The sequence below is a fragment of the Carcharhinus amblyrhynchos genome, chromosome 12, assembly GCF_965287045.1.
Source record: "Carcharhinus amblyrhynchos chromosome 12, sCarAmb.v2.hapA, whole genome shotgun sequence".
NCBI lineage: Eukaryota > Metazoa > Chordata > Chondrichthyes > Carcharhiniformes > Carcharhinidae > Carcharhinus > Carcharhinus amblyrhynchos.
This window is the reverse complement of record NC_137335.1, coordinates 23,384,580-23,410,749: the sequence shown is the minus strand read 5'-3', so window position 1 is coordinate 23,410,749 and position 26,170 is coordinate 23,384,580. Positions and strand designations below refer to the sequence as shown.

At 43.2% G+C, this 26,170-nt stretch overlaps 1 protein-coding gene across 1 annotated transcript in view; it reads right to left on the bottom strand.

Annotated features, from left to right (window-relative positions):
• The window catches only part of prkn (parkin RBR E3 ubiquitin protein ligase), a 1,024,997-nt gene that overhangs the window by 605,475 nt on the left and 393,352 nt on the right, over window positions 1–26,170 (bottom strand). The window contains exon 3 of the mRNA XM_080200221.1: window positions 10,440–10,671. Coding sequence (XP_080056347.1) covers window positions 10,440–10,671 — 232 coding nt within the window. The remainder of the gene's footprint in view (window positions 1–10,439; window positions 10,672–26,170) is intronic.

Sequence of the window (26,170 nt, the reverse complement as noted above, 5' to 3'; positions counted from 1 at the left end):
ATCAGCTCTCACAGTTTCTTGTACATTTTGTCTCCAATCTTGTATGACATGTAGATATAAATCATCCATACCTGTGGCTTTATTTGATTTGAGCCCTCTTAGCCTGTCTGAGTACTCTGTGCAAGTGATACAAAAGTTATTAAGATGACTTACAGAACCTCGGCTGCATCTTAGAATAACAAATATTTTCTGGAAGTAATCATTTGGTATGTTAACATCTTAGCTCATCATCAATTTCAATTCTGTACTCTTAAGGAATCTCAGTTCTTTCCTGATGATCCTCTTGTCATCATAACGTTAGTAGGTTTTCTTGCTGTGACATTTAGTGTCTTTGGCTATGTTCATTTCTAGTTCCCTCTTTGCACTTTTGACTGCCACACATTAATGTTTTTGAAAATCTATGTTTTGTCATGCTGTACAGGGAATTAAATATATAACTGTTGCAAAAGCATACATATTCTGAAGAAGCAAGCTGTTTAATGTTGAGTTGATGAAATTTAAGTAACAGCTGCCTTAAAGAAGTGATACATTTCCTGACCTACCAGAATGCCCTTCCACTGGGACACATAGCTGAATGGCACTAGGGAGCGAACAAATGGTTGTGGTCGCAATTTGCATGAACAGCACAGTAACAATCAGATAATTAGACAATTTTCTGACAGTTAATTAAGACAAAAGAAGACAACCGTTCCCAAAATACAGTAGCTATTAGTAAGCACTTCTGATTGAATCTCATTGCTGGCCTATAAGGTGAAAATGGCATTATTCTCATCAGCAATTTAAACATCATGTAAAGGAGATTTTGTCCCTTGGTCCTTGAACACAATAAATCTACCCATTTGTATTTTATATCTTCTGAACTGTGTGTAATTTATCACTTTATTGAAAAGGTTCCATTATGCTAATGTTTTACCAAAATCACTTGATCTTCTATGAGGTCAAAAGGCCATTTTCTATGAATATTTTGGACTATGACCGATTTATAATGTCACTGAGAGCAACGCAGGAAGTATAATGAAGGTTATTCCCACATAGAAAAGCATAAAAGAAAAGCGTAAGAAATCTAATGTGACTGCAGTTAAAAAATTTTCTCATATCTATGTAAACACTAAGAAAAAATTGTAACACTGTGAAAGTAATTAATTATTTTAACAATGAACATTTTTTGGTTCCGGGCACATGGAATGAAAGAGTAAGAGAACTTTACAACCTAGAAGGAAACCGTCAAGCTATCGTGCATGTGCCGGCAAACAAACTATCCAAATAGTCTCACTCTATGTTCTTTACCCAGAACCCTGCATTTTTTTTTCACTTCAAGTATGAAAGTGAATATTGAATCTCCTTCCACCACTCTTCCAGGCTGTGCATTCTAAATCATTGCAGCACACTGCATAAATTATTTTCTTCCATGTTATCTTTAGTTCTAATGCCAAATACCAATGTGTTCATTGATACTTTTCTGTACTGGAAACAGTTTCTCCTTATTCTACCTAACAAAGCCCTTCAAAATTTTGAACAGTTTTATCAAATCTCTCCTTAGCCTTCTTTGCTATATAAAAACAACACTAGTTTATATAATACCTACATCAGAGAATATGTATTTTTTTCCCTGGCACCAGTATAGTGCACCCTCTCCAAATCTTGACATCCTCCCCAAAGTGTGGTACTCAGAATTGGTCCTGACATACTAGCTGGGGCCCAACAGCGCTTTATCATGATTTAACATATCACTCTTGCTTTTTTAATTAAGTGACTCTCTCTACAAAGTCTAGGATCCTATATGTTTTTTTAACACCTTCTCAATTTGTCAAAGAACAATACAGCACAGGAAACAGGCCCTTCGTCCCTCCTTGCCAGCTTCAAAGATTCATGTATGTATTCCAGATCTCTCTGTTTCTGCAGGCTCTTCATGACTATACAATTTAGTTTATATTACTTCTCATCACATTTCTTTCTATTAAATTTGAACTGCCATGCATATGCCCACCAGCCTATCCCCTACTGAAGTCTATTACTTTCCCATTTTCTATGTCCCCGAGCTTTACATCATTTGCAAAGTTTGAAATTATACCTTGTATGAGCAAGCACAGGTCATCAATATATATCAGAAACAATAGTGGCCCCAATATCAACCCCATAGGACACCAATGCACACTTCCTCCAATGTGAAATACACCCATTCACAAATATTTGTTGTTTCCTGTTCCTTTGCTAATTTCATAACTATGCAACTGCTGCCCTTTTAATTCCATTGGCTTTGTTTTTTTAACATATAAAATGCTTTATCAGACATCTTTTAAAAGTCCATTCACATAAAGTCAATTGCATCACCCTCATCAATCTTCTCCACTATTGCAATAAAGAACACAATCAAGTTAGTCAAACATAATTTGCTCTTAAAAAATTCAAATTGGCATATTTTTCAAGTTTCAATTAAACATTTTTGAACAGGAATGTAACACTATAATTCTCCGGTCCTCCAACATCACTTCCATAGCTAAAAAGTGTTTAAAGATTGTGACCAGATCTTCTGCAATTTCCACCCTTGCTTTCCTTAGCAAACAAGGATGCAGCACATCAAGATTAAATGACATTTCTATTTTTTCTGCTGCCTATTCTTTTAAGTATTTCGTCTTTAAGTGTCTTCTTTACTGAAAACAATTGCAAATTATTAATTTCGTAACTCAGCCATGTCTTCTGCTTCTCAATGATTTCTATCATCTCTAATTGAATCCTCCATTCATTTTACTACCTTTCTATTACTTGAATGCTTATAAAAGACTTTGAATTCACTTCTATGTTACCCACTATTCTGCTCTACTCCTTTTGCTCCTTGTATTTCCTTTTTCAGTTCTGCCCTGTACGTTTCTTGTATTTAGCTTTTTTCTCTTAACAAGTTATGAAGCTAACTTTTACCATAAGCCTTTTTTTTCATTTAATTTTAATCAGTAAAGGGTTAAAATGGATATTCCCTGAAAACAGGCATGGGAATTGCAGTATGTGATCATTCTGAGCCTGGGCATTACATTGCATATGGAATGTTAAATTTTTGCTGCCTGCTGTTTTACATGATGGCTGTTTGCAGCCAGCACTACCTGTGCTTATCAGTGGATGCATGCATGAGTAAGGGAATTAATGTCACAATTTACTAATGCTGCTTAAAGGCAAGCTGCACCTGTTAAAGGGAAGGTGCACTGACGATACGAAGTGGTGCGAGTCGTTTGAAAATTGAAAGTGTGTCGATACTTTAAGAATGGCTGAGCAGGCAGGTTAGTGTACAGTGAGATTTTCTGATAATGTACTAGTTTTAGTTTTAGTGTAAAATGTGAAGAGAAAGAGAGATATTGTATATCCACAGGAGGCCCTTGAGACGTGCTAAGGAGGCAGTGGAAAGAAGTAACAATGGAGGTTAATGCCACGAGCATAGCTCCAAGCATATGGATGCAGTGAAGGAAGAAGTTTATCAATCTGACACAAGCTGTCAAGGTGAGTGATTTCAATCTTCAAATGGCATATCCTACGACTAGTTCATCGACTGCTCAATTCACTACACCTCCATTACTCACCGACTAACAATCTCCATAAGTACTGAACCCTTCCTCTCTTATGCTTTATCTCACCTTCACACACTTAGCAATGTTACAAATTACACAGCCACAACTCGGCTTGCACAGATTGACTGCAACTCAACTATGACAGTCACATGTCCCAATAAAGCCATTCACTGACACACTTCTTTTTTTCTTGCGGGAGGGGCTGGTGCCTAACAGGAGGCAGGAGGAAAGAACTTAAGGAGGACAAATATGCCTGTATGTTTTGACCCAGTGAAAATGACATCACGAAAAAGGGCATTGTTGAGGCTATAGTGACTAGGACAGCTGGAGAGGCAGATGATGGGAGTGTCTGTGTACCCAATCCTCTTTTGTTCATCTCACTTCCTCCATATCTAACAATCTTTACTAACTCACAAGCTGCAGATGATATAAACATACACTCTGTACTTCCTCCTCTCTCCCCAGAACAATCCTTGACACATTTTCTTTTCAGATACTCAACAACTGGAAACTTTCTGGTTAGAGGAGAAAGAGGGAAAAGACAGTGAAGTTGAAGAGGCTCTGTCAATCTTACATTCACATTAATCAGCTTAGAGACTGACACTGAGCGTATTTTAGAGGCCAGCCTAAGGGAATGACCGACTTACAACTGTGCAAAAACTAGGGGCGGGGAGGGGGGAGGATTACACAGGTGCCAATTTGCTGGATGGTAAAATCCCACACCAATTCTGCTGCAGAGGAGTCAGAAGAGGAATTTGACAGTTTAGGCAACAGAAGAAGGTATATTAGAATGCAAACAAAATGATTAGTGCTCAAGGAAGGCTGCCAGAAATCCTGTGTTTAATGTCAAGGAGTATGGAGGAGTGCAGCACTATCTTGGAACAAAAGATTTGCACAGAACTTGGGGCTCAATCTTTCCATCGTAGAAATAGTGCTTACCTCCATCAGTATATCTGAGGAACCCACCATAAAGCAGCCGCCTCCCATTACTCAGGCTGCTCCCCACAAGGGAAATATTTTATAGGGTACACTGAGATACCCAAAGATAAACTGAACACAGACTAAAGGAAATGCAACAACACTAATGGTTTGCACTGATGCAGTGTCATCAACATAACAAAACTTACAGATACTTAACAAGTGTATTGTCAATAAAAAAGTATATAAGGATAGTTGACCAAAGGCTTGCTCAAAAGGCAGGCCAAAATTTTCCAGCCCTTCCCACCAACGGGTTCTTCCAGTCTTGCTGATGGTGACCCCCCCACGATGTGTTCATGGTGACAAAGGATGCAGGGCATGCAAATCCTCACAGATATCAGCAGGACTAGAAGATCCTGTTGGCTGGAAGGGCCAGAGAAGTTTGGCTTAACTCTTTGACCAAGCTCATGGTCACCTGTCCTAATATATTTTCCATGCCAATGGTGAGCAGCCTCCATCACCAGAAAATGTGTTGGTGCTGGAGGGAGTGGGGGGGGGTGGTGTCAGAAAATTCTGCTTATAGGCTTTAAGGAAAACCTTAAATGGGATGACAGAGGAAGGAGAGGTAGAATGACTTAAGGAGGGAACTCCAGAGTCAGCTAAACACAGATTAACTGAGAATGGGCAAAGTTGGACAATGTTACAGAGGTGGAATAGATGGTCTTAGTGATGGCACTGGTCATCTCAGCACCAAATACTACAAAATGCTTCCAAATAGTTTGATTCAGCCTCAACATTTGCCTGGGTGAAGAATGCTATTGACAGAAAGGGAATGTAGTTCCCAGCCCTCCAGGCAGGAATTCAAGGCCAGTGGGTGGGACATAAAATCCAGCCCTGGCCTTCCCTACTTGAAAGAGGCTGAAATATTCTATCTTAAGTTAGTCAAACTAGTTAATTCTCCTTAAAGGAAATTCATTGTCCTCAAAAGCGTGCAGTTTTGTTTGCTGTGACAGCTAATGAACTATTCATTGAAAGTTTTTATATATTGCAGTTAGAAAAATCTTTTATGTATTTATGCTGATGAAAGAGCAGTCTGAAATTTGTTGAACTATTGCTATCCTGTGACAAAATTAGTTAGTTAAAATTGCAGATGGCAAATAAAGAACCCAAACCATCATGCCTTTGCTGACATAGGCTGTTACAATTTGCTGACACACTTCTTAACAAAAATTGTTTCTGTGGTAGCATGGCCCCTTTAATGGCCAATCTCTTGTGGGCCATGTGGCTGTATTGGAAGAATGGAGTGCAAAAACATGAACCTGGGTCTATTTGCATCCCTGAGGCTGTAGGCTGCCTTTGAAGTCAAGATGATGTTAGCAGTGGGTCAATATTGCTGTGCTGTTACTTCCTTTGCTGGATATAGTTCTTCTTAATCAACAGATTCTTTAGTTGGTTACTTGCCACATCAAGTCACCTCGAGTTGCTATTGCTGGCGATAAGGACAAATTGGATCAGTCGTTGAAAGCCACTCTGCAGAGAAGAGAGGCCACTCGAAGTCAAAGTGCAAAGGAAAAAGACTCCATTTTAAAGATGCCCGATTCGACTATTCAGGAAAATACAGCCATTCAACACCTAGATCGAGAGTTGAGGACACTGAGGTGCTACAGTATTTTTTCTTGGCAAACAAAATAGCAGTCATGGAGAAACAGTAGGTGATACCCTTCACAATCTGCAGCCCACAGCCTTAAAACCTGATGAGGTTAATACCCGAAGCTCCAGACACAAAAATCTTCAACCAGTTAGTCAATTTAGTTTGTGATCATTGCAGCCCCTGACCTTCCAGTACCATGCAAAGGTACGAATTTCATTATGTGGTTCGGGAGTCAGGAGAGATGGTCTCCAGATTTGTGACAAGACTTTAGCAGCAGGCTGAACACTGCTAGTTCGAGCTTTCGTTGAGAGACATATTGAGGGTTTGTTTGGTTTTGGGATTAACAATCCCAACACCTAAAAAAAACTGCTTGTTGAAACCAAGATTTCACTAGGAAAAGCAGTAGCGATGGCAGAAATGACTAAGTTCACTGAAAAAGGCGAGTGTGAGCCATAAGACTTGCAGAATGAGGTGAATCAGTTGTGGCAAGAAAATGCTGTTGCTAGGAACAGCCCAAAGGAGGAAGCAACGGAGCCTGCAAAGTGTCATTCAGCACCAAGACCTGAGGCATGTTTTCAGGTTAGAGGACACCACCCTCAAGAGACATGCTCATGCAAGAGGTGAATCTGTTTTAAATGTAAAAAGAAGGGTTACCTATAGGCTAGATGTAGAGTGAAGCAGGCTGCACAGCAAACTCCAAAAAATAGGAAACAATGAATACAACAGCTGTGCATAACCTGGCAGAGGGAGGAACCAAAGGATAAATCCAAGGCTTACACGCTTAATCAAATCCAACTCAACAAGATCCTCCCACTGATATGGTCTCAATGGTAAATGACTGCCCCCTAAAAATGGAGGTTGATATGGGTGCTGTGGCCACTGTCATTGGTGAAAAGACACTCAAACATCTCCAAAAGAGATTGCAGCCCTTAAATCTTGGCCATTCTGGGACTATTCTGGCGACTATTACTAAAGATAGTGGAGACAACCTCTGTACTCATATTATGTAGGAACCAAAGAACTCAGCTACCCCTAGGGCCTGTGCCTAGGAATGTGACAGAACTAAAATCTTTCCTAAAATATTACTACAGAAGGTTCCTGCTGAACATAACAACAATTCTGCCCCCCCTCCAAGCTTTTAAAAATGCAGCAGCGAAGAAAGTGGGGAGACATGCAAAAAGAAGTGTTTATCAAAGGCAACCAAGCATTACAGACATCAACACTGCTTGTACGCTTCAATCCAAGTAAGCCATTAGTAGTCACTTGTGACATGTTGTCATATTGATTTGGAGCAGTTCTGTCTCACAGAACGTCAGATGGGGGCGGAGAAACCAATTGCATTTGCTTTGAGGACCTTGTTAAATGTTGAGAAAAAAGACAAAAAAAGCTTGGCAGTCATCTATGCAGTGAAGAAACTTCAACTGTACATCTACAGATGGCATTTCACCAGTATCTCAGACCAAAAGCCATTGTTGGGGTTTTTCCAGGAGGGTAAGCAGTGCCTATTGCCTTAGCTTTGCTGCTGGTACCATACTATACTTTCCAGCATAGGCCGGGAACACAGGTATTGAGCGCAGATGCACTACGCCACCTCGTCCTGCCACAGAACATACCATCGTCACCTGTTTCATAGGGATTATTGGCTTTGAATTTTTTGAACATCCTGCCTGTCTCAGCAGCCCACATTAAATCATGGACAGAAAGAGAGAGATCTGTTTCTGTCAAAGGTCAAGAAGATGGTGCTGACAGAGTGACGCATCAACAAGGCACAGCAAAAGAAGCCATATTTGCAATGCAGGGATGAGATATCCTACAAAGATGGTGTGCTATTGAGGAGGCCCGTATCATTGTACCAGCCCCAGGGTGACAGCCACTGCATCAAGTGCTATATGATGCCCAACCAGAATAAAGCATTAGCCAGAAATTATGTCTGGTGGCCTGGCATTAACAGAAAAATTGAACAAATGGTTCAGCAATGTGAAAGTTGTCAGACCAAGCAAGCATTACCACCACCAGTGAACATGCACCCTTAGAGTGGCTGGGCCATCCATGGTTGTGGCTTCATGTAGGTTTTGCTGGGCCATTTTTGGGTCACATGTTCTTTATTCTAGTAGATGTTCATTCCAAGTGGCCAGACTTTCAGCTCTTGAGATCCACCACAGCCATGTCCACTATTGATAAACTGAGGCAGATCTTTGCGATTCATGGTTTTCCCAAAGTTTTGGCATCAGGCAATGGAATGACATTCACAATTGACAAATTTCAGACTGTGGTCAAGTCTAATGGCATTCATCTTGTTAGATCAGCTCTCTATAATCTGGCCTCGAATAGGTTAGGAGAATGAACCATGCAGGTGTTCAAGACTTCCATGAAAATGCAAGCTTATAGACAACTACCATTGTGATTGACAAGTTCTTTTCCTGTCCAACACTACATGCCACCACTGGGGTCATGCCTGCAGAATCGCAAATGGGCCAGTGCCTTCATATTTGTTTGGACATAGTGCTCCCAAATTTGTCGGGGAGGCTGGAGATAGACAAGCTTCTCAGAAAGAGTATCATGAAACACAGAACAGGGACAGAATCATTTAATGTGGACGACCTTATTTTGGCAAGGAATTTTGTTGGCGGACTTGCCTGGGTAGTCCCAGCAAGAGTTGTGGAGTAGACAATCTCACATGCGATGGAGTCACTGGTCATTGAATAGAGAAGCATGACAACCACTTATGCAAGAGAATAGAGCCAGCTCCAAGAGATGAGCAAGTGGGCCCTGCATCCAGTTCATATGTAACAGTTGCTGAACCAGAGATTTCTACACCTGTGTGAGGCTAAGGCCACCTCTGTCTTCAGTGGCTGAGGCAGAGGAAAGGATTGGCAGAGCTGCGGTGTTCTGCAGTGGTCCAGAAGTCCCCAGGCTGACTGACATTATTAATTGTTTTTCCCTGGTGTGCCTCCTGTAATTTTGTTTGCCTGCCTATGTTTTAACCTTTATTTTGTTTTACCATAGATAGTCCAAGTAATTAGGAGGGAAGGAGTATGATAGCGTGGCCCCTTTCATGGTCAATTCTTCATGGATCATGTAACCAGGCCAGAACCAATGAAGTGTGGAGTGCATGAACCTGGGCCTAGTGGGAGCAAAGGTGCACATCCTGGGGCTGGAGGCTGCAGTTGGAGTCAGGTTATTGTTAGGAGGTCTTAGCCTATAATCTCTGGTGGATGGGAATTGAGATGGAATGGCACTCTGGTCCTAGTTTCTTAAGTTAAAATGAGTGCACTCCTATCTCATCCAACCTTCTTCCTCAGTGTAGGTGAGATCCCTCCTGCACAGTTGATACTCAAGACCTACAATGGAGGATAGATTTGTCAAAGGTAAGTAAGCCAAAAGGTAAGTCTATAAAGTGAAATTTGAAGGTGGGGCCAAGCTGGGTTGGTTCGAGCCTTGTGGCAGGTGATGGGGCTGGTCAAGCCTGTGGTGGATTGGAAGCGCAGGTTCGGCCTGAGTGGGAAGTCAGGTCAGACTGTGCCTGGAGCATGCAGTGGTGGGGGTGGGGGCAGGTTGTGCCTGCAGGGGAGTTATTGGTAGGGGTAGCTGAGGGAGTGATGATGGGTTTGGAGGAGTCCTGTGGGTGGTCAGGGGGATTCTGGGAGTCCTTTGCGGGACTGGGGGAAGGTTGGGGTAGTAGGGAGGTTAGGGGAGTGCCACGGGGAGTTGGGGTTAGTGGAGGGATATGGGAGTCCTGTGGTGGGTCAAGATGGTCAGGGATAGAAATGGGGAAATGGGGGAAGTCTCATGCAAAGTCAGGGAGAGTTGATAGGATGTGGGGCAAGTCTCATGGTGGGTTGCGGGGGTGGTGCTGGTCGCGAGATGGGGGAGTTCTGTGGAGAATCTGGGATGAGAGCAGTCTATGGGGTGTTTGGAGTGTACAGAGTTACTCAGAAGCTAGAAGTGATTTAAATTTTTCTAACTTTTTCTGGGATCTGTTGCTGCATGACAGAACCATCTGAAGTTTGCCATTTAAATTGCATTATCGGATGGTTCCCAGTGTACAGTAATTGCCAAAAGAAAGTTTGAACTTTCCAACCAATTTCCATGCAACGCTTATATGGAGACGTCTGGGGGTAGGTGAGGGGGTTCCCCAGTACATCTTTGCACTACCACCCCCATTCACACCACGCCTCCCTCCCCCTGCCACCCCCACCCCAGTTCCAGATACACTTACCTGGAGCTTGGAAGTTACAGCCCATTAAGTTTTATCCTATGGAATTAATTGACCAGATATAACAGTATATTGTCGAAAAAAAGCCTAAGGCCTTTACCTGGAGTTTCAAAATGGCTACCATGACCTTGGTCTCCATTTTCCAGGACAGCTTTGAGATCTGTAGAATGTCTTGGAAAGGCAGATGCACTGAGATCCATCCGATTAAAGGTAGCTACTTCCTTTCCACATCTCTTTAGAAGTCCTGTACTTGAATTGCTCAGCGGTCCTTGAGTTGGTCGAGAAGTGTACTGCACCACATGAACAGTACTTTGCTGGATCAGGCCGCAGTTCTATGGCAAATAAAGAGAACTGATCAGATTCAAAACATGGAAAGGGAAATAGACAAATTAAGAGAGCAATCAACATTTTCTTTTTTCAAATCAGACTACCCACAGTAGTTCCGTAAAAGAATTGTATTTTTCTGGGAATGTTTTAACAGCATTTCACGGTCCTCAGCAAAACACATGCTTATCTCTTAAAACAAACTGTCAAGTTTCTGTTTTGAATGTGAAAAGCGCACAAAACTATATAGAGATTGACTGTCTTAGTCCAGTATATTTAAAGTCTACACTTTCAATTTTTTCGATTTATTGACATTTTATTCTGTTTTAAAAATAATGGGAGTTAAATTGGGTAACCAATGAAAATGGCCCTTGGGACGACAATGAGAGATCAATGCCTCTCCAGTGTAATGCAAGGAGTATACACCGTCTTCATGCTACCTGCTTATTGTAATGATTTCTGTATACACACAGCAGCAGGGAGTCCAATATCATTAGTGACATTACTGCTTAAAGTTACCTGCAATATTTAGTGTTAGCCTGCACCTTTTGAAGGGGAGGCGCATTGTGGCTGGAACAAGTTTTGGGTGTTGATCTGCAACTGAATCTGATCTGGGAAAGAGTGAAGAATGGCTGACTGTAGTTGCTGTTTCATTTGGTGTAGTTATTGAAAGGCATCATGACTGCTGCCAGGATATCAGGTATTGGCCCGCATGATGCATAGTTTGTGGTCATATACTAGCTGCATGTTAGGAAGTAGAAACCCTTTTATTCCAGCTACAAGGAAGAGTTGACATGAAGCACATGCAAAGCAATGTTTGTGGTATTAATGACACCATGCATCATGGGAAGCCTTGAATCCTTGAAAACACCCATACTAACTCTGTCCATTTCTCTCTGGAAAAGAGAGTGATATGTAAATATTCCCCTTTGCATAGAGAACCTCAGTGACCGCCCTTGTGAGACAGTGTACAACACATCCAGCAGCAGTCTGGAAGGAACCAGATTCATATAAGTTCAAATTTGCTCACAGCCACTGAAATGTAGTCCTTGCCCTGCTCTGAAGTGGCCGCTACTGTTGGCAAATTTCAATGATAACCTTCTTACTGAAACATGGGCATCTCAGCGGCTATTACTGATGTTCAGATTGGAGAATTGCTCCCTGAACACTCTGGAGTTATGGCCTCCTGATGACAGTTTCCTCCCTTTCTTCTTTCCCCTCCCTCTTCTAGCAGTTTATCATCCTCATCCAGCTTTGAATTTATATTGACAGGTATTAAAAATAAGTCATTACGTTTCTCAATATAATTAAAGCAGGAAGGAAATTTCTGAAATCTATATACTCCAATCAAAGAAATTGATTGAACAAGTGAAAAAGTTTAGCTTGGTTACCTTGTTGAATTTTTGTGACAAACCAAAAATTGTAACATTGATGGACTTTTATAATCCAATTTTAATCCAGATTTTTAAAAAAATAATTTAAGGAGTATAATCCCGTATTTAAAAAAAACAAATAAAACAGACAAGAAGATTATTCATTATACTAGTTCTGAAACTTCAGTTCCCTGTTGCCACTAGTCACAATTTGTCTGAATAAAACTCCTCTTCTCATATATGCTGCAGAATGTCTTAACCCCTTCACTGAATCATACAATTATATAACACTAGAGGGTATTCATTCCATCATGCCATTGTCAACTCTTTGAAAGAGCCATTCAATTAGTCCCATTCCCCAAATCTTAGCCCATTGCCCAGCAGTGTTTCTACTTTTCAAGAATATATTCAAATTATTTTTGAAAGTTATCATTAAATCTCCTTCCACTGTTCTTTCAGGTAGTGAGTTCAAAATCATAACAATCGATTGCATTAACATAAATACTCATCTCACCTCTGGTTCTAATCTTAAATCTGTGTCATTTGGTTATCAACCCTCCTATCTACGGAAACAGTTTCCCCTTATTTACTCCATCAACTCCCTTCTAGTAAATCTCCTCTCCACCCTCTGCAAAGTCTTGATATTGTTTCAAAACTGTGGTACCAAGAGACAAGGGTCTGAATTTTTGCTCTTGAGGCAGGAGCACAGTCAGGATATTTTTCCAACTCATCACATCTGCCTTAGGAAGGTCCTAAGTGGTCCTAAATGGCAGGTCCTTTGTTACGGGATGTCAGGTGGGTACAGGAATTGGAGATAGCCAAACACAATTGGAGGAGGCACAGGGGCTGTGAATGCCAAGTAGGCGATGCAAAAGACATAAGAACATAAGAACATAAGAAATAGGAGCAGGAGTAGGCCATCTAGCCCTTCGAGTCTGCCCCGCCATTCAACAAGACCATGGCTGATCTGAAGTGGATCAGTTCCACTTTCCCGCTTTCTCCCCATAACCCTTAATTCCCTTGTCTATCAGAAACCTATCTACCCGTGTCTTAAATATATTCAGCGAGGTAGCTTCCACCACTTCAACAGGCAGAGAATTCCAGAGACTCACCACCCTCTGAGTGAAGAAGTTCCTCCTCAACTCCAATCTAAACTGCACCCCCCCCTTATTTTGAGGCTGTGCCCTCTAGTTCTGCTATCCTTTCTAAGTGGGAAGAATCTCCCTACCTCTACCCTATCTATCCCCTTCATTATCTTATATGTCTCTATAAGATCCCCCCTCAGCCTTCTAAACTCCAACGAGTACAGACCCAGTCCATTCAATCTCTCCTCATAGGCTAACCCCCTCATCTCTGGTACCAGCCTAGTGAACCTTCTCTGCACTCCCTCCAGGGCCAATATATCCTTTCGCAAATGCGGTGACCAAAACTGCACACTGTACTCCAGTACCCACCTTGGCTCTATGGGACTTTTCCCTCTTTGTGTCGTTCAATATTCGTCCGTTAGAGTTGCAAAATGGCATCCACAGCACACACATATTTTTGAGTGGAACCACACCAGATGCTAAACTGTGCAGGTACAGCACTCAAACCATGACTGCCAGAAATATGCAGAACAAGCACATCATGAGATCTTAATCACACATTGCTGAATATTGTAGGGCATTAGTTACAATTCAGTCGGTCTGAAGAAGTCTTCATAGTCGTACATAGGTTAACTCTTAGGTTATTATTGAATCTTAGAACTATTTACAAATATACAGTAAAGGATACAAGCTACTGGAACACATTACTCTGTCCAACAACAGACTGACCCTGGATGTGAGTCATGTGCTCTGTTACATCACTGTCTGGATGATACTGTACTCAGTCCCAAATTAACCCTATGTGTCAGACTCTTACACTACAGCCCCCAAGTCTTTATCCAATACATTTTACATGATTATAGTTGACCTTATATTTTACATTGTTGTTTTCATCATATATTTACACTATCATTAGGAGACTATCATTACCCCATCTCCCCTTCAAGTCCTTGAATTCAGTCTGGAGGCCATATAACCCTTCCAAAACCCGTTCACACTATTGTCGGATTAGTGGTAAATAATCGTTGTGGATGCGTGCAATTCTGATGCATCATTAAATTTTTGGAAGTATAGATTCTGCTTGAAGCACTTTCTGAATTTCAAGATGATATTGTCATTCACTTGGAGACAAAAGAGATTTCTCATGCTTGCCAGTTTTGGTGGCTCCTTTACAATGGCGATCATAGACAGCTTGAAAGGAATATTTTCCAACAATCTCAACCTGGATTGATTGCATGCTAAGTTTTCTTGCTCAGCATTTTACTTTAAACTTACAAATTCGTCAAACTCTGCCTTTAGTTTTTTTTCAGCTGAGTTCTGAAGCTGTAATTCACCCAGATCATTTCTTTAACTATTTTTCCGTTTCAGGCTGAGCTCGGGGATTAGATTTTAGCAATGGATTTCTGCAAACTGCATTTCTGGCACTGAATTATTTGAAGATTTCTCAGGGCTTATTGTAGTCTGGAGTTTTAAAAGATTTAGATCACCCTGGCTAGGTTTGCTGACATTTTCTAGGCAATTTATCTTCTGCATCTTTACTTTTAGAGCTTCTTTTCAGGTCAAGCCGCTTTGCTGAGTGTTTTCTCAATGTTTTCACATTTTAGTTTTTCCGTGCATTTCTGTAAGGCTTTAAGCTTTTCCACAAGATGCCACCATGTTGTAAGGTATTGGTCACAGTTCAATAAGTCTGAAGAAGTCTTCATGATCTTATGTAGGTTAATTGTAAGTCTTTATTGACTATTAGAACTATTCAAAAATATACAGTAATGGATACAAGAAGCTGTCTCCATGCTTACTGGTGCACACATCTCAATCCAACACCCCCCTCCACCCTCCTGGGTGCAGGTTATTTGTTCTGTTACATAATTGTATGGAAGGTACTTTATTCAGTCCCACATTAACCTTACAAGTGCCAAATTCCTATACAATACTGAACACACATTAAGCAAAATGAAGGATCATTTAGAAACAGCGTATCAAGTGGTCAACTACTTAAAGATTTGTTGCTCCTCGATTTCTTCTGGAGCTTGCTATAATTCTATATGTTTCTACTGCTTTTCATAGTTGTTTCAAGTTTTAAAACTCAAAGATAGTTGTGTTACAGCGGCTGAAGTACTTTTTTTTACTTCAAATCTTCTGCACAAACCAGTTGTTCCTAGATATGAGTGTACTATTCATTTTTCCTCTTGAAATAGAACATGACTGGGAGAATGAGCAGAGGCCATGGATAGCAAGATAAACTGTGTAAAGAAAAAAGAGAAAGAGGAAGAAAAGGGCTCGCGGCAAAAAGCCATGTTTTCCTGGGTTGTGCAGGCAACAATTTTCTTACCTGCACCTTGGTGAGGAAATATGACTGAGCTTTTAAGGGATGGTGATGGCCGGTCCACCAGTCAGAAAGTGAGGGTCAACACTGCCTTGGTCAGTATTGGGAAACACCACCCAGCAGGCAATTACCTGCCTGGCATTGGGCCACTTATTGCTTTAAGGAACAAAGTATTTCTTTGTCACTCTGCAGTGCCAATAATTCCTCCATTATTGTTAATTTGCTTGCATGAATTTTCATGAGAACATGCTCCTGATTCAACATTAGTCTCCTTTCTGGTATGCTGACTTCTCTAATGTGAATACTGATGCAAAGTAATTATTCAACATGTTCGTCGTCTCCTTATTTCATTTACAATATCACCGTTCTCAGTTTTCAAAGGGCTCACATTTTTCCTGACCATCTTTTTTCCTGTTACAATTGTAAAATAATGTGTTCAATGTGATATCCTTTCCCAATTTCTTCTTTATAACTCTTACTTTGGCAAATTGCTATTATTTGTACCATTCCAATTCATCAGAATCTGTACTTTTTTTTGTTTTTTTGTATGTTTTTTCTGTTAGCTTTATGTTGTCTTCTATCTCTTTAGTTGTCAAAGGCTATTTGGGCAAGTAGCGCTCTTGTCCTTTTGGAGTAAAAGTTAAAGTTTATTTATGACAAGTAGGCTTACATTAACACTGCAATGAAATTACTGTGAAATTCCCCTAGTCACCAGACTCCAGCACCTGTTCGGGTCAGTGCACCTAAGCAGCACGTCTTTCAGGCTGTGGGAGGAAACCAGAGCACCCAGGAACCCATGCAGACACAGGGAGAACATACAACTCCACATAGACAGTGAGTAAGCCGGAAATCAAACCCAGGTCCCTGGCGCTGTGAGGCAGCAGTGCTAACCACTGTGCCACCGTGCCGACAATGCATAAACTGGCTCTGTGTCACATTTAATTATTTTTTGAACATCACCCACTGACACCCTGTCATTTTATCTATTAACATGTTTGCTTGGTTTACTATGGTCAGTCTCCATGTCATCACATTGAAGCCAGTCTTACCTAAATCTAGAATTTTATTAGCTGTTTTGTATTTCTCCCTTCCAGGTATTATGTTGAATTCAATCATATTACAATCACTATTAGATAAATGTTCACACACTGTTAGGCTGTTAACTAAATCTAGCTTCCTACTTATTACAAGATCTGAAATGACTAACCATGTGAAAAGATTTCCTTTGTGAAGGCAAATTGAAATCCAAGGGTATAATGGACAATTTTCTGGCTGTTAGGTAAATTATTGCCTTAAGACAAGGAAATTACTTTGAGGATACAGTAATATCTTCTACTATTTGATATTATAACATATTTTTGATCAGTGTGAGCTCCAGGATTGTAGTTCACAACTACAATCTTCTACTGCATTCAATAATTGTGTAAAGTGTAAAATAGCCTATGGGGCTGAATTGTTAAGATGGGGCTGCACCCAACCAATGCATTCAGAATGCTATTAAAAAGTACATTGAAAAGAAAGTTGAGCATCTCGGCACAATTTCAAAGAATTTTTGACAAAGTCAAAAGAATATTGAAGGGCATACCCTACTATTTTACAGTTGGTGTATTTTACCAAATATTTATCTCTAACAAATAGTTAAGACAAATTGCATAGATGCATTTAAGGGAAGCTAGATTAATACTGAGAGATGAATAAAAGGTTATGATGATAGATAGGATGAAGCAGAATAAAAGGAGATTTTTGTGCAGTATAAACACGTGAGTAGTCCAGTTGAACTGAATTTCTATGCTACGATTTCTCCATTGCTCTGTAAAACTTCTGTAAGGAGGCAATTTGCTAAGGTTGATTGCTAAATAGACTAAAAGGTATGGTTGTAAACAAACAGTGGGATACACTGAAGATACAATTCAAAATGTTCAACATAAATATATTCCATTGAAAAGCAAATCATTGGCAAGAAAAAAATCCATCCTGATTTACTCAGGAAGTTATGAATAGTATTAAATTAAAATAAAAAGTTTCTAAGAAGAGCAGTAGGTCCACAGGTTGGGAATGTTTTGAAAACCAACAAAGGGCCATCAAAAGGTTGATTAAAAAGAAAAAAAAGTAACATGAGAACAAACTAACGAGGAAACTAAAAACAGATAGTGAATGTTTTTACTAGTATGTAAAAAGGAAGAAAGTAGCTAAAGTAACCATCCATCCCTTAGAAGCAGAGATAGAGGAAATTATCGTGGGGAATGAGGAAATGGCAGAGAATTTGAATGAACAACTTGTATCTGCCTTCGCAGCAGACACAATTTTCATACCAATGCTAAAGAGAACAAGGAAATTAAGGAATTAATATCAGCACAGAAATAGTGCTGAAGAAACTTAAGGGACTAAGATCCAAAAGAATCCCCAGAATCTGATGGTCTACAACCAAAAGAATTAGCAGCAGATATTATGGATGCTCCAGTTATGCTATTAAAAAAATCCATAGATTCTGTAATGGTGTCAGCAGATTAGAGTCCTATAATCTCCTGCAATTTTGTAACACCAGAGTGATGGGCCTGTTTCACTGATAGGCAGCAAGATGATGATGACTCACTAAGCACCACTGTGATGATGCCCTGCTGAAAAGTTGTTTGACTCCTACCTGTGCTTCCCATGCATGCTGGCATCTGGGCCCATAAATACCCATATAGGGCCCTGGGGCAGATGGGATGGGTTGGGGGAGGGGAGGGAATCCCTTATGGGCTCTGGGGATGCCATTGCAGATGCTGTAAGTCGCTGTCAATGCATGCTACCTACTGTAGCCAGTGATTTATTTGAACGTCTTCATTTTCTCATGACACAGCATTCAGGGGCCTCCCCCACTGACATCAAAAAGAAGAGTCCCTCCAGTGACTATCAGGATAATAAGGTTCCTGTTAGAGGCAAATCTGAGACAAGTTGCTCACAGGTGAGTTGTGAAAAAAATTTATTGTTGACAATAGAAGTGTCTTATTGATAAGTGCTAACATAAAAACATGTGAACAGGAAACATTAAAGTGCATAAATGCCCTATCTACCTATTGCTGCCCTTCACCTGTGCTATCTTAGTGCTGCTACAACTTCCTAACTTTACATGGTCTACCACTACGTCTCGGTGTCTCCCCACAATGTATATCAGAGATGTAGGGTGCCAGCTGTCTACTGCGCTCTGTGGCCTGTGATTTCCTTGGCGAGTGTCCTCTGGAGGCCTGGACCTTGAGGGCCTTGGCCAGCTTCCAGGTGTCTGGAATGTATCCATGAAATCGCTTCATCCCACTGTGCCTGAGATTCCTCGGTGTCAGGAAGGGGGGAGTCAGGAGGTGTAGCCACAGCCTCAGTCTCCTGGCTGGAAGGGCCAGGCATGGACTCGAGTCTTTCCACCTCCCTTGGGGTTCCTCTGGGCCCCTGGGTCGCGATGTGGAGATGCCGGCGTTGGACTGGGGTAAAACAGAAAGAAATCCCACAACAGCCTGTCCCGAAAGCTTGTGGCTTTTGCTACAAATAAACCTGTTTGGACTTTAAACTGGTGTTGTGGGATTTCCCCCGGGTCACTCCACGGGACAGTGGTGCTTCTACAGTGAGCTCCAGAATCTTCAGCGTTACCTGGCCCTGCCAGTCCAGGAGGACCACCTGCGTTCTAGCCATAGTGGTCGAGCCCTGTGCGAGGCCAGCTGAGTTGGGTGCCACCTGTCAATGGCGGCAGCCAGTGCCCTCTGAGACTGGGCTACGACGCTCTGCAGCTCTCCATGGCCCTCTATGATTGGGCCACGTCCTCAAGGGCCACTGCCATAGCCTGCTGTGTCTCAGCATTGTCCTGTTGGGTCTCCTGCAAGCTCTGCAACCTCAACCATGACCCTCTGTAACTGGGCTGCGTTCTCAAAGGCTGCAGCCATAGCCCGCTGTGCCTCAGCACTATCCCACTGGGTCTCCTGCAAGCTCTCGAGCCCCTCAGCAAAGGGCTGCAGAATCCTGAGAAGCCTATTGAGGCTCTCAGATGTGGCCTGCTGTGACTGGGCTGTGGCCCTCTGGAACTCCACCATGGCCTGCTGTGACTCGGCCATTGCTTGGAACCTGAACTGATGGTGAGGATCTCCTGCCCCAGGCTTTCCACCGCAGATGTCACCCTTGCAGTGTTGATGTGGGAACCATGCAAGACAGGCAACAGCTGGTCCACCTGAAAGCTTTCAGACTCCTCCCAACCTCCTCACAGTCAGTCCAGTGTTGCCATCAGCCCCTCCTGCATTCCTTGGTGCTTTTGCTGCATCTCCATCAGCTGAGGGAGAAGTGGTCGCATAGACACAGCATGCAACCTGGACCAGCTAAGTTCTTGCCTCTGGCAGGCCCTTTTGTGCCAAAGGCCTCCTCCAGCTGCAGTACATCAACAGATGTTTCGTGCACACCAGAGAGTGGCCCAGATGCCTTGCCACTAACTTGACCCACCAATGTGAGAGTCTCGGGGATGGTGAATTTTGAGGCGGAAGCTGACTCCAAACTGGTGCCGGCCTCGGAGATCCCTTCATCGGCTCCTTCCCTCAGGAGTCCTCTGAGCTGTCGGGGCAGGATGGGTGAGAGCAGCAGTGGAGGCCGCGATGCCATATAACCCGGGTGCATTGGGGTCCCTTTCTGCAACACAGGACACAAGGTTAAGTGCAAGGGAGGGAGAGGAATCTGGGCTGCAGGCAACTTACTTGACATTTCTCCAGAAAGTGGAATTTTGGCAGGTGTTCACTTCCATGCTCCAGGCCGACCATGCTGTCACCTATGGCCCACATCCTCTCGTCTCTGGTGAACTCCAGAGCCCGCTCCTCAAAGGGGGCGAGAACTCAGCGGTCAGGCTCAGCACCCGTGTCTTCATCTTCTCCTGATGGTAACAGGCATTTTTCTCCTGTGGGGACAGGAGGATCCATGAAAAATCTGATGGCTTAAGTCTTGCAGGGTATCGGGGGTGGCCCTCAGAGGGCAAGCACTGTGATACTCTTGGGGAAGAGGAGGGAGATGCTTGGCTGTCAGGGGCTAAAAGCATGCAGTGTGCTGGGGGTGGAGGCATCCAGGGGTCATTCAGGGGAAAGATGCTAGATGAGGTTAAACACTCACCCTGATTAGGTTGTTCATTTTTCCTGGTACTGTTTCTCAGTTCTCCAGTCAGTGCCCTGGCACTGAGACACATGGCCATGGCCTCCCAGGCTCCGTTTGCATCACTTGCTCTGGAACGATGCCCTGCTGGGGGAAGAGGGTGTCCCACCTTGCCTCCACCACCTCCAGCAACCCAGCCAGTTTTGAATTAGAGAATCTGGGTGCTGTCTTCCTTGGGGTCATTTCTTCCTGCCTGTCTGTCCATCCTTGAGGTTTTTATGGAGCTGTCCCTTGTTAGGGCTGTTCAGCTACAGGCAGTTTGGGTGAGTTTCACCCCGTTAAAGCACTCCAGCAAGTTTGAAGTTTAACAAGTTTGCCTTGTTACCATGCAAGGCAAGCCAAATCAGCATTTGTAGGTGTGCTGATGGGGCCATGTGGGGGTCAGAATTTGTATCTCTGTGATGATCAGGGGCAGGGTAGAGAGAGAGTCAAGTCAGGCAGCCATCGGGACAAGGTGAGGGCCATGTGCAAGCGGGTCTGGTGCGGGGGGGGTGGTTGCTGTAAGGGGGTCAGTATCGTTGTTGGGGGGGGTCTCTGATGTCCCTGGGGGAAGGGGAAGGCTGTATCTTGCCCAAGAAGGTTCTGCCAGTAGAGTCGGTTTATTTTTCACTTTTTCTGCGCACGCGCAATTTGTGGCTCCGATCTGAGTCGTAGGCTGTCTGGTGAGTTAAGCCCCGGCCTCTGCTTCTTGTGGCCAGAATCACACTAATCCAAAATTTCAGAGACAGAGGGCACTATTTTACCATTTTGATTCGAAGTGCTGGGCAAATTTGAAACTGGGAGTGTTTCAGATCCAACTTTTAGACCTATTCTGAGGCACCCGTCTACGCACTCTGCCTGCAGCAATATCAGCGAGTCCAAATCGCGCTGCAGAAGCCTGTGAGCAGGACGTAATGCGCCTGAAACCCTGCAGCTTCGAATGGCACCTCCAACTGCGCGTGCACAGAAAAAAAGAACGCTGCTCTCCTGCCACATCCCTCCCAAGCTGGAAATTGTCCCCACAGATATTGCCGCACCCCCACAACATTACTGACCGCCTTATCCCCCCATCCCCTCCGCCTCCCAGACCGATTACAGACCCGTCCCGCACCCGCCCCCCCCCCCCCCCCCCCCCCCGTTCCACCAATCTCAGAAATAGTGGCAGGAGACTCCCCACCTCCCACCCCCCACCCACCTCCTACTGATCTCAGGCAGAGTGGTAGTGGACTCCCTTTCACCCACCCCCCAATCTCAGGTCGATGGCAGCCGAACCCCTTTCACCCCCACTGATCTCAGGCAGAACGGCAGCGGACCCCCTTCCACCCCACTGATCTCAGGCAGAGTGACAGCAGACCCTTCTTCACCCCCACTGATCTGCGGTAGAGTGATCCACCCTCCCCTTCCCCCACCAATCTCAGGCAGAGTGGCAGCAGTGCCCCTTCATGCCCACTGATCTCAGTGATTGGGGGAAGTACTGGTAAAGTTGGCGTGCAGTCCATTAAGTCAATTTAAATGCATGCAAATGCATTTAAATGACCATTGTGCCAGATTCATGCGTGGTCCCAAAGGGGGTAAAGGGGGAACCGGCATGGAGGCGGGCATGGATTTCGCTACTTGTCTCATGCCCAACTTTACCAAGTATTCATGCCTGAAAATGAGTGCAACGCAATGGTAAAATTGGGCCCAAAGTACATAAGATTGGGTGTGAAAACTCACCCAAAAAACAGATCTGAAACTCTCCAATTTTCAGACTCGCTGGACATAGAAATAAATCTCATAAAATTCCGTGCACTGGCTAAATGGACTGTTGTGTGTTTCCAATAATTTCTGCTTTTGTTTTAAAGTGGAAGAGTGATAATTTCACCACAGCTTTTTATTCATGGTCAATTAAGCAGATTTCTGAACACCTACCGATAATTTATTTTCCTATTTTAATACTGTAACAGTACACAGGTTATGAATATTTTGATCAATATCACAGTATTATAATTTAATTTTCTTTGATCATCAGACAGACACAATTTCTTCTCTTGCTAATTTGATATTAATATCTTCTGGTGTATGCTAAAACACTTGATAAATTTTTTATCAAAAGCAATTGAATTGTAATCCTCTCATGTTACAGGAATATCATTTTACACACTACATTTTGGCTGCAGCTCCATCGATCAGCAGCAAGGGAGTATGAAAGATATGCCCTGACGCTGAGGAACCACAAACAAGAGAAACATATATAATTATCCCACAGTGCCTGTTACTGTGACAAACACGAAGTGGTAGCCAGAGACATTTCTGTCATAACGATATGAAAAGTTGAAATCAGAGAATGCATGTTGGATTAATTCATTCAATTTCCAGATCTTTCAATGTCTACCAAACCTTTCACTAACAGAAACGTATCCATTGCTGGGTTGTTGAATTTCAATCATTGCATTACATTTGCTCTGAAACAAATACTGCAAATGGAACAAATTCATAGCAGGTTTATCAGTACCTGAAAAATTAACATATAGGGTGAGGTTTAGTGGGTCTGTTCGCTGTGGGTGAAAATTCTGTTATGATCACTAGTGCTTGTGAGAGGGCCATATCATGATTTGCACGGACGAGATCTCGGTTTGAGATCTTCCCCACCTCTTGCCAATGATGTAATCAGATTCATGCCCAAAAAGGACATGAATATGATTTGCATGTACTTAAAGCAATTTAAAAATTATTGCAAATCTTAATGCCGTACTGTCTGGCCTGTGAGGGCAGTACCAGGGGCCAGTGCTGTGAGCCAGGGGCACTGAAGTGGACACTTTCGATTTATTATTGTCACATACATTAATAAACAGTAAAAAGTATAGTTTACTAGGGGACTGTACGGACAAAGCATAGAGAAAGAAAAGAGTGGGTGCAGCACGTAATGTTACAGTCATAGCTAGAGCGTGGAGAAAGATCAACTTAACATGAGGTAGGTCCATTCAAAAGTCTGACGGCAGCAGGGAAGAAGCTGTTCTTGAGTCATTCGTACCCGACAAGATTGGGGGAACGGCAAATTGTGCGGAGGGTGTGGAGAGTCTGCAGAAGGATCTAGATAGGCTGGGCGAATGGGCCAGGAAATGGCAAATGGAATTTAATGTTGGCAAGTGTGAGGTGGTCCACTTTGGTAGGAATAATGGTAGGAAGGACTATTACTTACGGGGCGAAAAACTGCAGCAGGCGACGGTGCAGAGGGACCTCGGGGTCCTTGTGCATGAGTCGCAAAAACCCAGCTTGCAGGTGCAGCAGGTGGTCAGGAAGGCGAATGGGATGCTGGCCTTCATAGCGAGGGGGATTGAATATAAAAGTAGGGAGGTCTTGCTGCAGCTGTATAGGGCATTGGTGAGGCCGCAGCTGGAGTACTGTGTGCAGTTTTGGGCGCCGCACCTGCGCAAAGATATTTTGGCCTTGGAGGGAGTGCAGAGGAGGTTTACTAGGCTGATACCGGAGTTGAGGGGGTTGAGCTATGAGGAGAGGCTGAATAAACTAGGCTCGTTAGAGTTTAGAAGAATGAGGGGAGATCTCATTGAGACGTATAAGATGATGAATGGGATGGATAGGATAGAGGTGGAGAGACTCTTCCCGCTCAAAAAAGACAGTAGGACTAGGGGGCACAGCCTCAAGATAAAGGGGGGGCGGTTTAGAACGGAGTTGAGGAGGAACTTCTTCACTCAAAGGGTGGTGAATCTCTGGAATTCTCTGCCCGTTGAAGTGGTGGAGGCTGCCTCGCTAAATATTTTTAAGACGCGGGTTGATGGGTTTTTGATAAGAGAGGGGATTAAGGGTTATGGGGAGAGGGCGGGAAGGTGGAACTGAGCCACGACAGATCAGCCATGATCTTATTGAACGGCGGGGCAGGCTCGAAGGGCTGGATGGCCTACTCCTGCTCCTATTTCTTATTTTCTTATGTTCTTATGACCTCAGACTTTTTCCTGATGGAAGAAAGTGAAGAGCGTATGTCTGGGGTGTGTGGGGCTCTTAATTATGCTGATTGCTTTTCTGAGGCAGCAGGAAGTGTTGACAGAGTCAATGAATAGGATGCTGGTTTGCGAGATGGACTGAGCTTCGTTCACAACCCTTTGTAGTTTCTTGAGACCTTGGACAGAGCAGGAGCCACACCAAGCTGTGATACAACCTGAAAGAATGCTTTCTATAGTGCATCTCTAAGAGTTGGTGAGAATCATAGCAGACATGCCAATTTCCTTTGCCTTCTGAGAAAGTAGAGGCATTGATAAACTTTCTTAACTGCAGCATTAGCATGGAGGAAGCAAAACAGGTTGTTGGTGGACTTCTAGAAACATGAAACTCTCCACCATTTCCACTTCATCCCCCATTAATGTAGACAGGGGCATGTCCTCCACTATGTTTCCTGAAGTCAATAACTTTCTCCTTCGTTTTGCTGACATTGAGGGAGAGATTATTGTCGTCGCACCAGTTCACCAGATTTTCCTGTACTCCATCTCGTCATTGTTTGAGATCCAACCCATTACGGTGATGTAATCAGTAAACTTGAAAATGAAGTTGGAGGGGAATTTGGCCGCTCAGTCAAAGGTGCATAAGGATATAGTAGGCGGCTAAGGACACAGCTTTGTGGGGCACTAGTATTTAAGATGATCATGGAGGAGGTGTTGTTGCCTATCCTAACAAATTGTGCTCTGTGGGTTAGGAAGTTTCAGATCTAGTCGCAGAGGGAGGAGCTGAACCCTAGGCCACAGAGCTTGGAGATGAGTTTTGTGTGAATAATGGTGGCTGAAGGCTGAGCTGTAGTCAATAAATTGGAGTTTGACATAAGTGTCTTCGTTATCCACCTGTTCCAGGGTTGAGTGTGGGGCCAGGGAGATGGTGTCTCATCTGGACCTGTTGCGGCAATAGGCAAACCATAGTGAGTCCAGGCAATTTGGGAGGCCAGAATTGATTTGTGCCATGACTAACCTTTCAAAGCATTTCATATGGATGTCAGAGCAACCAGGTGATAATCCTTAAGTCACATGGCCTGTTTTTTCTTTGTTACAGGGATGATTTAGTTGGGCACTGTCAGGGGGATTCCCCTCCTCCAATAGAGGAAAGGGGGAGGCATTCCCCCCAAAATCTCTGTGGTGGGGGGTGCCCTGAGCATTTGGAGAGTATTCCATGGCTTTGGGGGGTTGGTAAGGAGTCTATTATCTTTGCTGAAAAATTTCTGGAGCCGGCCTTGCTGGCTCTATCAGGCCCTGCCCTATCAGAATGACGATGCAAACTATGCTCCCCAATTTTGTTTTGACAGAGTGCCAGAAGATCTGGTGAGAAAGCATGGCTGTGTTTATGGAGAGAAACACAGCGGTTTTCAGTCACAATCTGACATTTTGCCATTTTTTGGAAAGATCCCACCCACAGGCTCATTTTTTGAATGGTACTCTTCATTGGGAGTTTTAATGAAGGACCACATTAAAAACACATACCTTTTACCCCCTTTCAGATGAAGGCTAAGATATGCAATTCAGATTTCCGGCTCTCATGCATTTAGTGTGAAATTTTTCAGTCCCAATAATGGCTGACATTGTGGGTGGCAGGACCAGAAAATTCAGAGTGCAACAAA